This window comes from Phocoena sinus, chromosome 8, assembly GCF_008692025.1.
Source record: "Phocoena sinus isolate mPhoSin1 chromosome 8, mPhoSin1.pri, whole genome shotgun sequence".
In the NCBI taxonomy this organism is placed as follows: Eukaryota; Metazoa; Chordata; class Mammalia; order Artiodactyla; family Phocoenidae; genus Phocoena; species Phocoena sinus.
In genome coordinates this window covers 7,318,082-7,332,066 of record NC_045770.1, presented here as the reverse complement: position 1 = coordinate 7,332,066, position 13,985 = coordinate 7,318,082, and the positions used below count along the sequence as shown (strand labels likewise).

At 51.3% G+C, this 13,985-nt stretch overlaps 1 protein-coding gene across 2 annotated transcripts in view; it reads right to left on the bottom strand.

Moving 5' to 3' along the window:
* Positions 1-13,985, bottom strand: part of KIRREL3 (kirre like nephrin family adhesion molecule 3) — a 540,145-nt gene that overhangs the window by 118,325 nt on the left and 407,835 nt on the right. For both annotated transcript variants that reach the window (XM_032639118.1, XM_032639117.1), the window contains exon 2: positions 431-508. In XM_032639118.1, coding sequence (XP_032495009.1) covers positions 431-508 — 78 coding nt within the window. The remainder of the gene's footprint in view (positions 1-430; positions 509-13,985) is intronic.

The window sequence follows — 13,985 nt, the reverse complement described above, 5'->3', positions numbered from 1 at the left end:
CTGCCTTATTCTTGTATAGTATCCTCCCAAATGCCCCATGAGGTGCCGTTAATTCAATAAGCATCCAAGAGATGTGAATGATTAAGGAAAAGGGCAGAGAGGTCTGGATGAGAAAAGATAATAGAAGCAGATTTAATTGCATTGGGTGGGTAAGTGAGGAACAAAAGGAAACAAAGAGAGAGGAAGAGAAGGAGGGGGCACCGAGGGAGGAGGGAAGATAGCGTGTGAAGAACGCTTGAGAATCAGCACACAGTGTTTCAGGCATTAGGTGCTCTTCCCCGTGTTACTATCTGAACAGCTTCATGGAAACCAAACTGATGTGTCCACTGTCCTTTCTGAAATGGCCCCGGCTCTTTTTTCCTGGTACCATAGTTGTAGGGCATAACTTCTTCCCTCCCCATTTCCCCTGAGAGGGCGGGTTCTCACTGACCTTCATTCATTCTCCGAAACTTGTCCTTGGCCATGTAGCCCAGCACCAGACAGCATCCTCTCTTCTGGAGGCCCAGCTCTGGAAGAAAAGCAGAGGTCGGTGAGGTGGGACTGGGTCAGGGGTCAGTGCAAGGGATGTAAAGCTTGTTGCTCTTATAAACAGGGCTACTTAATTACTTAACAAACATTTAGAAAGCACTAACTATGGTCCAGACATAATTTAAGACCAATAATTTCGTCCTTCGATCCTCACAACAGCCCCATGAGGTATATGCCATTGTTATCCCCATTTACAGACACATTAAGCAGGCAGCCTTAGGTGAAAGAGCTGGTAGGTGGCACAGCCGGGATTTTGAACACAGGCAGCCTGACTCCAGCGTCCATGTTCATAACCATTACTCTATAGGTTCACGAGGCCCTATATATCCCAGGCAGAGGGACTAGGCTCTGATCACACTGGGATTGTTGTCAAGCCAGAGAAGACGCAGAGTCCAGCCAGCGGTGTCCAGGACGGAACAGTACAACTAGACACAGTGGCCAAAGAAGTGATTGGGTAAATTTGGAAGAAGACACAGGGGTCAAGGTGTAGGTAGAAGGAGTCTATCTTTTGGGAGAGAGTGAACTTCTGGGGCTGGGGATCCCTGTTCATCTTTATATTCAGGTACAATTCAGCATTGTCATCTGGCACTTATGAGGTGTAAACACAGTGTAGAGCACAGGGGTGGGGATGGCTGAGAGACGTAAGATGTAGACTCTGGTCCCACAAGACTTTGACCCAATGGAACAACAGGTTGGAACAACAATTCCAGGTAGCAAAAGAAAGAGACTGTTTTCTCCCCCACGATATTTTGTAAATCAGTGCTCACTGTGTGTGAGCGTTGGACTGGAGTGCCTCAGCCAACCGGGCAAGATTTCCTCTCTGGTGTTTATCCTTTCTTCCTCACCTGTCTTCAGCACTTGTGGGCTTTGAAGCAATTCCACACCAAGTTTCTCTTTTGACCCTCACAACGACTGCATGAGGTAGGCAGGTCGGTTATTACTATTCACATTACACAGATGAGAAAATTGAAGTTCAAAGATGATAAGTGACTACCCATGATTATTGTAGACTCCCCGCCCCTCCCTCTTTGCTCTGGAGTCATACAAATGTGGCAGCTGCCATAAACTGGGTAAATGGATAAGGGGTATGATTTCTGGAGGCGGGGACGTGCCTGCGGCTCCTTCCAGGCTTTGCTAGCTTTCTGGACGCCCAGATACTCTCTCCACCGGTTTCTTAGAGAAGGAGGTTCCCCCTGAGGGGTGTGTCACAGCAGCTTCTCCCACGACACCGGGTGCTCCTCTGAGCCCTAGACAGTCTGCATGTAGGCTGTCAGAGCATAGAGAGGCTGGGCTCGTTCTGCCCCCTACCCCTCCACCCACCTCTTGTGGCCCAGGTCCAGCCTCTCTGGGCAGCAGGATGAAAGGGCCCAAGAGACACGGCTAAGTCGAGCTCAGGGGCTCCAGCCCCAGAGGAAAACAAAGTGTGGTGGGCGGTGGCAGAAGCCATGGCCCAAGGAGGTCGCAGGCTTTGATCTCTTGATTCTTTAAAGGGGTTTATTGACTATCAGTAAAGAGCAGAGAAGCAGATCTGAGCGTGCCTTTTCCAAAGGCACTCACTTCTCTTCCTTTCCCTCCACGCTTGTCTGAAGGCACGGCCAAAACGCCCTCACTTCAAACAGCCTTACATCTCAGGCGCTCAAATTGACGATGTTAAGTTCCCTCATCCAAGGCCTTGGCCCTTTCTTCAGGGGCTCCTTCTCTGTTGAAAGCCGTGCGGATCAAAGGCCCTTTGATGTTTACTTACTATATTTGTGGATCCTTTCTAACAACCACCTTCAAGAGGCAGGAATGCGGCACGCCAGGAGGGGGCCCGCGGAAGCCCAAGCTGTGGGGAGGCTCTGAGCTCCAGCAGACAATAGCCTCTTGCCTGGCGCCGTGCTGGAACCTCAACGTGCTGACGACAGGCAGCGTTAACCAGCCCATTACAATTGCACATATTGTTCATCAACACCATGATACAATTGCCGATGGCTCCTATCCTACGTTCCACTGACTTCTTATGCTCATCTGAAGCACATCTGCAGCAGCTCCTAATGAGAGACGGAGCCTGGGCTCTTGCATCGAGTCCGGGAATGAGCCCAGGTGAGCACTGAGGGGTGGAGGGCAGCAGATGCTGGATGGATTTTGGCCCGTGTTCGTGCTGGGCTTCCTGGACAGTCCCCTTGACTCTCAAGGAAGTGGTTCTCCTAAAGGTTTCGAGACCGGGGACAACCTGTTGACTCTGTTTTCTGGGCTGGCTGTCTCTGCCACTGCAACCGACCCTGTCCTATGTCATATATAATATGCCCCCAGAGGGAATCGCCCAAGGAAAGAGGCTGCACATATGCACGGTTATTATAAGTAAGAGTCTCACTGACCATGTTTGACTTTTGCAAATGAGCAGGAAAAGAAGTTTTTTTAAAAAACCTGATTAATAAAAGAAATGGAGGACCAGGCAATTTCTCAATGTATTTGGCTCATTTAATTTGACACTTGTGGGTTAGTCTTAATTATTTAGGCGGCTACATTACAAGGCCCTAATAAGCACACTGCAGAAATTTATTAAGTGAGAGGGCTCTCTGACTGAGTCTTTACTGAGAAGTGGGGAGAAGCCACTGGGATCTTTGTAAGAAAGAGCAGGTTGGGGGATCAGCGAAGTGGGAATTATCTAACTATCCATATATGAAAATTTGGGGTGTTCTTGGGAGAGATATTGCAGAGCTAAATTAGAGGTCATTGTTTCCACATGAGGAAGCAGGCCAGGGCCCAAACTGAGGGAGGCGAGGAGAATCTAGAAACACAGGTGTGGAGGATGGGTGTGGTCAAAGATACTGACCAGAGAGAGAGCTGGCGGGGAGCAGGAACCTATGGCATCCTCTTGGGAAAACGCCACCAAGCCAGATCAACCAGGCTGTTACGGGAGAGATGAAAGAATGTGATAGAAAGAACAATCATTGTGAATCAATTGCGAATTGATTGTCAATCAATCAGTTGTGAATCAATCAAAAGTGAATCCATCATTCATTTTGTGATCTAGACCAGCCACCAGACTGCGACCTTCCTTGTCACATGGCATGGGACCGATGGTGGAGTCAGGGTCCTAGATGCCTATTTTAGAACAGCAAGATGATGGGGTTTTCTCCACGTAGACTTTGGGGCTGCAGCCTTTGGCTGAGGACTAGTCAGTAGCAGAACCACCAGATGCACCGAACGTACCCGTGGGAAATGATGAACGCGAATGGAGTCATCCTGGCTTGAAGGACAGTTCAGAGCAAAGAAGGTCAGTGTCACCTGCAGATGGGGATGTGGAGGCCGCTGTCTCAGGAGAACAAAGAGTTAGGGAACGCTGCTACACAATGAAACATTTCCTGGGAAGCGGTGTGTTTCCTAGGGAGAAGTCCAGATTGCACCCCAGGAACTCCCGGCCTCTAGACTGAGCAACAGAAGGGCGAGGATAGTGCCTCTTTAGGCTCAGAGCCCTTAGCCCTAAGCACAGTGCCTGGCACGTGGCAACGGATCAGGAAAAGTCTGATTTAATGAAAGAGATGACTAAGAAATAATGGGTGGTAATCAGTTCTCCCCGACCCGGGCCAGAATGGAATCAGGAGGGCTTAACCCTGGCACAGTGGATTAGGTAGATGCAGATGGTCTGAAGTGAATGAACGTCGCAATTCATCAGAACAGGAGTCTGGGAAGCGTGAGGCTTCCTCTCGGGAGGAATAAAGAGGGATGGCTTCCTAAATGGAATGGCTTTCCTTCAGTTTCAGAGGGTGAGGATGGGACTTTTTCTAGCCCAAGGATCCCTTTATTCTTACGAGTAATCATAATGATAGTGCAGTGATATTACCTCACATTTGTGGGATACTTATTTTTTCACGATGCTGTCACACTGTCTTATTGGGTGTTCATAGTAGCTCTGTGAAGCACGCAAGGCGGAAATGATTTCCTCCGTTTCGGTTTCAGAAACAGGCTCAGAGAAGTAAAATGACAACTCAAGGCCAGAGCACAGCTGGTAACAGCGCTCAGGCTAGAATCCAGGTCTGATTTCTGGCTAATTCTTAGGGCAGGTTCCGGGATCCCAGGGCTGCTGATGCCGTGATTCAAGACAGAGAAGAGACAGCAGAGATCAGTGGTCCTGGCTGGGACCGTGGGGTGAACCGTGACCTCCCCCAAATCCGATGTTAAAGTCGTAACCTCAATACCTCAGAATGTGCCTTTATCTGGACAAAGAGACTCAACCGAGGTAATCAAGTTAAAATGGTCATTGGGCAGCTCTAATCCAATATGACAGGTGTCCTCATAAACAGGGGAAATTTGGGACAGACACACATATAAACATGGAGACGGCCATCAATAAGCCAAGAAGGGAGGCCTAGAACATAGCCTTTCCTCACAGCCTTCAGAAGGACCCAACTCTGCCAACATCTTTTGTGGACTTCTAGCCTCCAGAACTGTTAGGCAATACATTTTTTTTTTTTTGCGGTACGCGGGCCTCTCACTGCTGTGGCCTCTCCTGCTGCGGAGCACAGGCTCTGGACGCGCAGGCTCAGCAGCCATGGCTCACAGGCCCAGCCGCTCCGCGGTATGTGGGATCCTCCCGGACCAGGGCACGAACCCGTGTCGCCTGCATCGGCAGGCGGACTCCCAACCACTGCGCCACCAGGGAAGCCCCTAGGCAATACATTTTTGATGTTTAAGACACCCAGTCTGTGGCTTTTTGTCACATCAGCCCTAGCAAGCTAACATAGACAGGAAGAGGGGAGAAGCTGGTCTTCTATAGGACCTGGCTATTTCCATTGGCCAAGACTCTGACTCCCATCCCTTGGTCACAGGGGATGCAGGGAGCAGCATCGCACAACCACTCAAAAGGATTGGGAGAGGCACCAACTGACTGGAGAGCGGCCAGAGGGGCTGCTAAGATGGGACAATGGGGGTGGGTGGGAAAGAGGGCGGGGGGCGGGGAGGGAGGGCAGCTATGGGTCTTGGTGGCAACCTGGGATGCTGTGAGCATTCCTGCTGCCAGCGTGAGGATGACATTGGCTAGAAGAGTGCTTGCTTATTGCCCCAGCCAGAGACAAATGAGCTGTGAAGTGACCACGGATCGAGCTGGTGACAACGGACAGGTACCAGGTCCTTCTCCCTCACCATTTCTTTCTTTCTTTTTTAAAATTTTTATCGGAGTAGAGTTGATTTCCAATGTTGTGTTAGTTTCAGGTGTACAGCAAAGTGAATCAGTTATACATATACCCACTCTTTTTTAGACTCTTTTCCCATATAGGCCATTACAGAGGATTGAGTGGAGTTCCCTGTGCTATACAGTAGGTCCTTATTAGTTATCCATTTTATATATAGCAGTGTGTGTGTGTCCATCCCAATCTCCCAATTTATCCCTCCCTCCCTTTACCCCCTCGTAACCATAAGTTTGTTTTCTACATCTGTAACTTTATTTCTGTTTTGTAGATAAGTTCATTTGTACCCTTTCTTTAGATTCCACATATAAGCAATAACACTCAGTATGACAATCTCTAGGTCCGTCCATGTTGCTGCAAATGGCATTAGTTTGTCCTTTTTTATGGCTATCCCTCACCATTTCTGAGGCTACTCGGTGCACCTGGGGGCCCTTCTGTCCCCAACGTGCCCAGTCACAGTGGTTCAGGGGTGCCTGCTGAGGACTAACCCTTTACCACCTGAAGCTGTTAGATGGAGCAGGTCCCAAGAAGCCTACCTAACAAGAAATAGAGCATGATGGGTAGGCAGTTTGGTGTGGATACAGCAAAGATTTCGGGAGAAGAGAAAGTGAGATGAGGCAGGAGACAGAGTCAGGGACCGGACCTGGAGGACCTGGTGAGCCTTGCCTAGGAGTCTGGACTTTTCCTACAGAATGCTTAGCAGAAGAAAGGCCAGACTTGCATCTTATAAAGACCATATTAGCACTGGGGCAGATGTGGCTGGGAGAAGGTAAGACCAGACAAGGGAGCGCAGCTGGGAGACTGTGGAACACTCCTGGCGGGAGGCGATGGGCTGACACGTGCCCCCTCTTCCTGCTCTCCCAAGACAGCCTGAGAGGAGAAAGCAGGTGAAAGGACCCTGGGCTTCTCAGAGGGACATTCAGAGCTTCCACATCCCCGCCATCTTGACACAGGAGAGCAGAGCCGGGGCTGAAAATAGCTCCCCAGATGGTTCCAGAGAGCGGGTGGAGAAGACGTCAGCTGGACCTGGCTGGAGTCACAGGGGAGCCCTGGGGGGTAGGGGAGGCCACGTGTGCTGTAAAACCACCACTGCCGGCTGGAGCCTCACTTCAGCCCTTAACAGTCCTCAGGGCTTCTCCGGGCTTCAGTTTTCTCATCTACGAAATATGGATACTGGTAGTAAAACCCTTCTCACATGGTTGCCATGCAAATCCAATGAGACAGCATTTGATGAAAAGGGCCTCCTCCAATGAAGTACTGATGAGGGAGAGTTCAGGAAACAGAAACAGAATATCAGACTGGGGTTTAGAGATCATCAAATCCCCTTCCTTCCCCTCCTTTTTTTCTTTTTATAAAAACAGCTATGAAAGGCGAGACTCAGGGAGGTGAAATACCCTGTCCAAGGTGATATAATGAGCCGTTAGGTGGCATCTTTGAAGGTCAGTGTGGCAGAGACAAGTCAGCTGGGCTGGAGGAGTGAAGTGAGTCAGGAGGACCAGCCAGGGGGTGTCACAGGCAAGGCCACAGGACCAGAGGTGCTGGCGACTGAGAGGAAATGTGACTCGGAGAGATGTTCTTGACTGAGACAATGGGGCTAAGCGTCAGAGTGGCTTAGGCAGAGGAAGGGGACGATGGCAACCACAAGGTCTTTAGTGGGGAAGACTGCAGGAAGTGAGGGGGCTGGGTCCGAAGTGATTGACAGGGCTTCCTTGGTGGCGTAGTGGTTAAGAACCCGCCTGCCAACGCAGGGGACACCGGTTCGATCCCTGGTCCGGGAAGATTCCCACATGCTGCGGAGCAACTAAGCCCGCGTGCCACAACTACTGAGCCTGTGCTCTAGAGCCTGCACGCTGCAACTACTGAGCCCACATGCCTAGAGCCCGTGCACTGCAACGAAGGGTAGTCCTGCTCACTGCAACTAGAGAAAACCCACACACCACAACGATGACCCAAAGCAGCCAAAAAAAAAAAAAAAAAGGAAGTGATTGATAAAGGAAGCCTATGAGGTTCCATGTGACAACAGTGCATTTTGGACTTCCTGTATTTGAAGGATCCCCAAGTGAACAGGTCCTGGATGACTACACGAGCACAAGTTCAGATCTGAAGAAATACATTTTTAACCAGCTTCACTGACCTCAGAGAGCAAATATCTTGGTCTGTAGACCAATTCATAATGTGATGAATTATGTAAAAAGCAGTGGGATGATACAGGTAACCTCTGCTATAGTACGGCTACCACCCCTCCATAACCAGCAAGTATTTACAAAATGTGGCAGCTATAAAATCCAACCCACAAACACTCGAGAGGCACGATGCTCAAGACAGAAGTATGTAACACAAGCTTCCTCTCCCAAGGAGATTATGATCCAGTTGGTTATGTAAGGCATACACCTGTGAAAAGGTAGAGTCAAAGACAAGCAATGGTTCAGTTAAAGAAGCGTCATGAGGCAGGGCTGGAGTCACTTCTACATGAACGGCAATAATTGCTGTAGGGGTCCCGAGGAGGAAAAAGGAGCTCAGGTGGTGGGGTGGCCCTCCTAAAGGACCTGGGGGGCTGCAGATTTGTCTGGGGTTTGCCTTGGTTGGGTGTCTGTACCCATGGCCTCTCTCCTAAGTGATTGTTCTTCACAAGCCGTTCTGCCCAGGGGTAGCCCCCTGGTGGCAGGATGCTGGAGTCTCGCGTGTGGCAAGTTCTCTCCATGATTCTGCTAAACTGCTTTCTGCATCAGGTCTGCCTAGTCCTGTTTTCAGCATAATTACTCACATCTCAGGCAATAAGGTGCCCATAAATCATGCAAAGATCACAGTTTTCTGATCAACCTCTATAGGAAAGAGTCCTGAAGAGTGGGATAGTAAAGGTTTATTAATCCTGTCTAGTGCGTGGCTCTGGGCCTCTAGGACAAGTAATAAATGTTTAATAGACCAGTAATACCTGTTTCATAATTTTTGAATTGGATTGCTTGCTAATGCTGAGTCTATTAAAGCACTATAAACTTTACATTGTTGTAAAGACATAATTGCTCTTTCATTGCTTATTTAATGAGTTAATTATATTAGAACTAAGTATTTCACTGTTCATGTTAAGTATCAATTAGTTCTCTTAAACAATTGATTTGTATTTAATTAACTATGCTATTACATACCAATTAAATTCTTCTAAGAGAAATCTGAAACACACGTGGTCTTAAATTAAATTTTTTAAAACAACGAATTACAGAAAAAGCTCACATCTAAGGCTTCCCTGGTGGCTCAGTGGTTGAGAGTCCGCCTGCCGATGCAGGGGACGCGGGTTCGTGCCCCGGTCCGGGAAGATCCCACATACCGCGGAGCGGCTGGGCCCGTGAGCCATGGCCTCTGAGCCTGCGCATCCGGAGCCTGTGCTCCGCAACGGGAGAGGCCACAGCAGCGAGAGGCCCGCGTACCGCCAAAAAAAAAAAAAAAAAGCTCATATCTAGTGACCCTCTTTTAGGAAGAGTTGGCAATCGTTGTGATAATTCCAAAAAATTTTTGTGGCCACCAGCCCATCCTCACTACCTCCTGCAGGGAGCAAGGCTCCTTCAGGCCCCAGATGATAAGCGCCATGCGGCTCCCTACAATAGCAGGGACCAACATCGCGGCAGCCCTTTGCCAGCCCCCGCCCTCTCAGCTGCCTCCGCCATGCCATTTACTCCCTGGCATGGCCCTACCCCAGTGTGGCCAAGGCAGGCAGCATATCCGCAAATTCCTCACCACCAGCTCTGGTGCCCATGACTGTCTGTGCTGTTCCTGGCCCCAGATCCCATGTGTCTGCAGGGTCCCATGTGGTTCCCAGTCCTCCGGCTTCTCCAAATCTCTGCTCACTGCCCCAAGTCTGTACCTCGTGGGCAGGAAAAAGACAGCCCTGGGCATTTACTTTCCTCTTCTTGTTTCACCCTCACACAGACGTTATGAAGCTAGGTATTACTATTCCTGTCTTTGTTTATAAAGAACTGGACATTTTAGATGGGTAAGGAGTTTGCCAGGGTCCCTCAGCTGTGAGTGGTGAAGCTTGGGCACACCTGTGTGCCTGACTCCGTGCCTGGTGGCTTCCATGCTGGTCTCCCTTCTCTGTGAGATACGACTCCTCACCTACCCTCAGATGCTGCCGGGGGGTCTTTCTCCCCGCTGATTAATTGCCTAGAGTTCCAACGCAGCCACCAGCTGACTCCGGACGTGGCCTTCCTCTGGGCCACTTGGGCATCAGTGCAGCCCCCAGGGTCAGCAGAGTCCACCACACCCCTCCGCACCCTGGAATTGGGACACTGGCTGCCCGCCCCTCCCCTGGGGGCTGGGCGCGGCCTCGCCTTGCCCCTCTCCACTGGCTGGTATCACCCACCGTGGGGCCAAGCTCACTTAATTCACCAGTGCAATTAAAGTTGCCATTTACTGATTACTTATGATTGATTAGTCTCTGGGCTGAGTACTTTGCATGCATTATTTTCTATCGTAAAAATTCTGTAAGGTAAGTACTATTATTGTTCCTAATAATAGGAAACTGGTAATCCAAAAGATTAAATATTCACTCAGGGTCAAACAGCTAGTAAATGTGGAGGCCAAGGAAACTGACTATAAACGAGGTTCTTCGCGCTACTAGTATAATCTTTTTGTGAGAGGTGCAGGGAATCGGGGGGAGGTTTAATAATGTTGGTGGAGAAATCTTATGGGAAGAAGTTTTATCACATGTACAAGAAAACCTCAGCCATCTCTGATTTAGGATATCTAATCCCAGTGCTTAACTGCCCTGTGGAGGAGCATGACAGAGAAACGAGATCATGAAGGCCACCCCTCCACGCCCTGGCCTGCCATCAGTCTGCTTATCCTGTGAGGAACGGGGACTGCTGAAGGCCATAGGCCTGGAAGGCTTTTAGACTTTTCCTAAGAGCAAGTTGGGGGTTGGTGACTAATGTTTGAACGGGGCGGATGCTCGAGAGCTGTGGCCCTGCCCCTGGGTATGCTCAGCCTGGTACATGCAGTTAATTACGCTGGGAGGCCAGGCAGAGAAAGAGGGCATCTCTCCTCTCTTTTTTCTAGTAGGACCAAAAAAGTCCCCAATGACTAAGGCTGAGGGCAGTGGGAGGCCTGCAAGGTCTCCCCACGTCCACGTGCTCCCACCCCGTCCCCTGCCCTTCTCTTCAATACCAGATCTAAAGTCAGAAGGCAGAGCCCCCATAAGAGGCTATGAATGTAAGACTGATTTGTGGTTTGCTATTCACACAGGTTCGTAGCCCCATTGATCAGGTGGGGCTCAGGAAAGTTAGGTAATTTTTCTGAAGTCACACACCTGGGAAGGGGAGGAGTCAGGATTAAAATCCAGGTCCATTTGATCCCAGAGCCCAGGCTGTGCCCTTCTGCCAGGATGCAGCCTAGATGCTGCACACACAGCTCAGGTGACCCGCACAGACCCCAGCGGGAGGAAGGGGACCACGTGTGTCCAGAGAGTGCTGGCCAATTAGGTCAGAACTGCCAGGCGGTCTGGGGGCTCTGAGAAGCCCTCATGGGAGCCAGGTCCCTGGGGAGTCCATGCCTGGAGAAGGAAGGGTGGCCTCCGGAGAGGCAGGGGGCGAGGGCAGGGCAGGGAAGCATGGAGGGGCGGGAGTGGGGGTGGAGGACGGCAGGAGCCATGCTGCTGTTCAGTTTTGCGCTTACAACCCCCCCGTCACCCATTTATGCCCCAAATAAAATCATAAAGGCTGAGGAAGAACCAGGAGGGTCCCATAAAGGCCATGAGCTGGATTTAAAGCATTTCTCACTGGAGTCAGGCGGGGATGGCCAGACTTTGTCCTCAAGCCCACATCCCACTGGATAGGGCTGGGGTGGAGGGACTCGTCAGTTCTCACCTGGCACAAGGGAAGAGAGCAGAGAGAAGGGAAATGTGTCCAAGGGGTGCGGGGAGGGGAGGGTCTTTTAGGGTCTTGGGATGGAAGGGCGTAGCCTAGGCCTCAGTGAGCTGGAGGGCGCTTCCTCCACTTCCTGGGTAGAAAAGCAGGACAGCGGGGAGGCCGGGTGGTGACACGTTATTGTCCCCAGGCCGGGCCAGTCACAGCTGCCTTGGTCACAGTCCGGTCACCATGCCTTGCCTGGCTGCGTGGGCTGTGTCCATCCAGAAGCTGCACACCTTCCCCTGGGGCAGAGGAGGAGAGCGTGGGTGAGTGTGTAGCCCTCCTGACTCTGCCCCTCCGTCCACACTTCCGACCTAGGGCTGTCCACTAGCGCATCGTGACTTGGGCCGTTTTGCGGGTGAGGCTGGCGAGGAGGGGAGGGTCAGGCTTGGCCAGACCTCGGCCCCCAGGGCAGTGCCCAGCTTCCCGCCCACCCAGCGAGGCAGTAAAGTTGATGGTGGGGTCTGCAGAGGCGCCGGCGGGGACGGCAGGGAACCCTGCTGTCCTCCCTTTACTGCAATCCTCCTTGAGCTCCACACACCCCATTACAGCTCTGTATCTTGTAATTAAATCAAATCTGCCAGTTACCTGTCAGCATGGCAGCAATTCTAGCTCCCTGGAGGCTTTCTTTGTTTATTTTTATTCATTTATTTATTTAGTAATTATTTATCTAGCTACATGGGGTCCCTAGCCCCATGTTTCTCTTGCCGTCAAAAAGCACAGATGTGGACAGGAGAGGGGCAGGCGAGGAAGACAGAGTGAGGCAGGTCCACCGGCTGAGCCCTTTCTGGGGGATACCTCTGGGAGTGGGTTAGGGTGAATGCCACGGGCTGGTTCTAATCCCCTGTTCTTGTCCAAGGTGCCTTATGGAAGGTCCACTATTTCCAGAAAGCTCCATGGAAGCCCCTTGCCCCTAAGGGACTTGAACATGGGTCTGAGAATATGGCTGTGACTGGGTATCAGGACTAACACACATACGGGGCTTGGCAGGCTTAGAAGCACCCGTCAGACACAAGGTCTCCTTGAGCCTCACCATACCTGAGACAGCCCCAGGGGAGGGTACAGAGGATCAGAGAGGCTCTGCAACTTGTCCCAAGTCGCCCAGCTGGTGCTGGCAGAGCTAAGATTTGCACACAAGGCTTGGGGTAAAACCAAGCCTCCCCACCTCCCCCCAGAGCCCCAGATCCAAGCTGGCAGCCCAGCAACAGAAATCAAAGCGCCTTTCTTCTCTTTAATGATAACCTTTCAGCAGTGAGGGGGTGGAGGAGAGCCTGAGAGCTTTGATTAAGGAATCAACCTCAAACAGTTCCAGGGTAGCGATTTTGAACCACCAGCCATCACTTAGTAAGAACATGAAAGTTTATTTATCACGAGGCCAGCCCAGCAGGAGGCTGATTGCTAATAGGCGTGCCAGGGGCTGCTAGAGCGCTGCACACATCAGTTGCCAAGCCCCGGAGAGGTCACCCCACTCGGGGCTATCAACTTGGCAGCCCTGCCCTGCCAGGGAGAGGGCGAGGTCGCTGGGACGGTGTGAGAGAGGGAGAGGAAGGCGCATGCTTGCATATCACGGTGGGAGAATGGGAAGGAATTCCAGACTCCAGCTGACACCTAAACCATTCTCCCCTCAAGAGAAAATGCTATTTGTTCACCACCTGCTGGCTGGGTCACCCGTGGGCTGTTTACTACTTCTGGGAGCAGGCATGGGTGGTACCAGGAAAGACCTGGACCACTTCTCCTCTGTCTGGGGGAAATGGAGCTCAGAAGTTTCAGTACACGTGGGCGGTGGGATCCATGATCCCAACAGGTGTGACCTGTTGCCCATAAGAAACCACCAGGGACCTTGACTCGGGCTCCGGCCAGTTCACAGAGGACATCACAGCCATGGGAAGGAGGCTGGTGGCTCAGATCTGACCTGCAGGAGGATTTATACCTCTGATTAATCTGGAGAAGGTTCTCTGGCCGGAGGGCACAGTGAGGTTGGCTAGTCTAAGACACAGAGGGGCCTTTAAACCCAGGGACCTGCTGAGCAGGAAGTCCTGAGCTGTCCTGGCTTACAGGCTTTGGACGGGACAGCCAGGTCATCTCCCTGCTCCTGAGACAAAGGGAAGCCAGCCCAGGAAGCTTGGACCATTGACCCCACGGTCCGTGGGACTTGTCACACAGTAGTGTGGAGCCTTCCACTGTCCCTGGGCTCTTGATCTGAGGGTCCACCTTCATTGTTTCCTTGATCTGTGGAATGCAGACCTCCTGATCTGTGGTGAGGATTGGAGACTGATGCAGAGCGCTGGGAGGTAAGGAGAGGTGTGTCCCTATTACCTGTCCAAAGGCACGCAACCAAGGCTGGGTGCCTTGCAAGTGCCCCATACGTGAGAATTAGTTAGAACAGTAACAT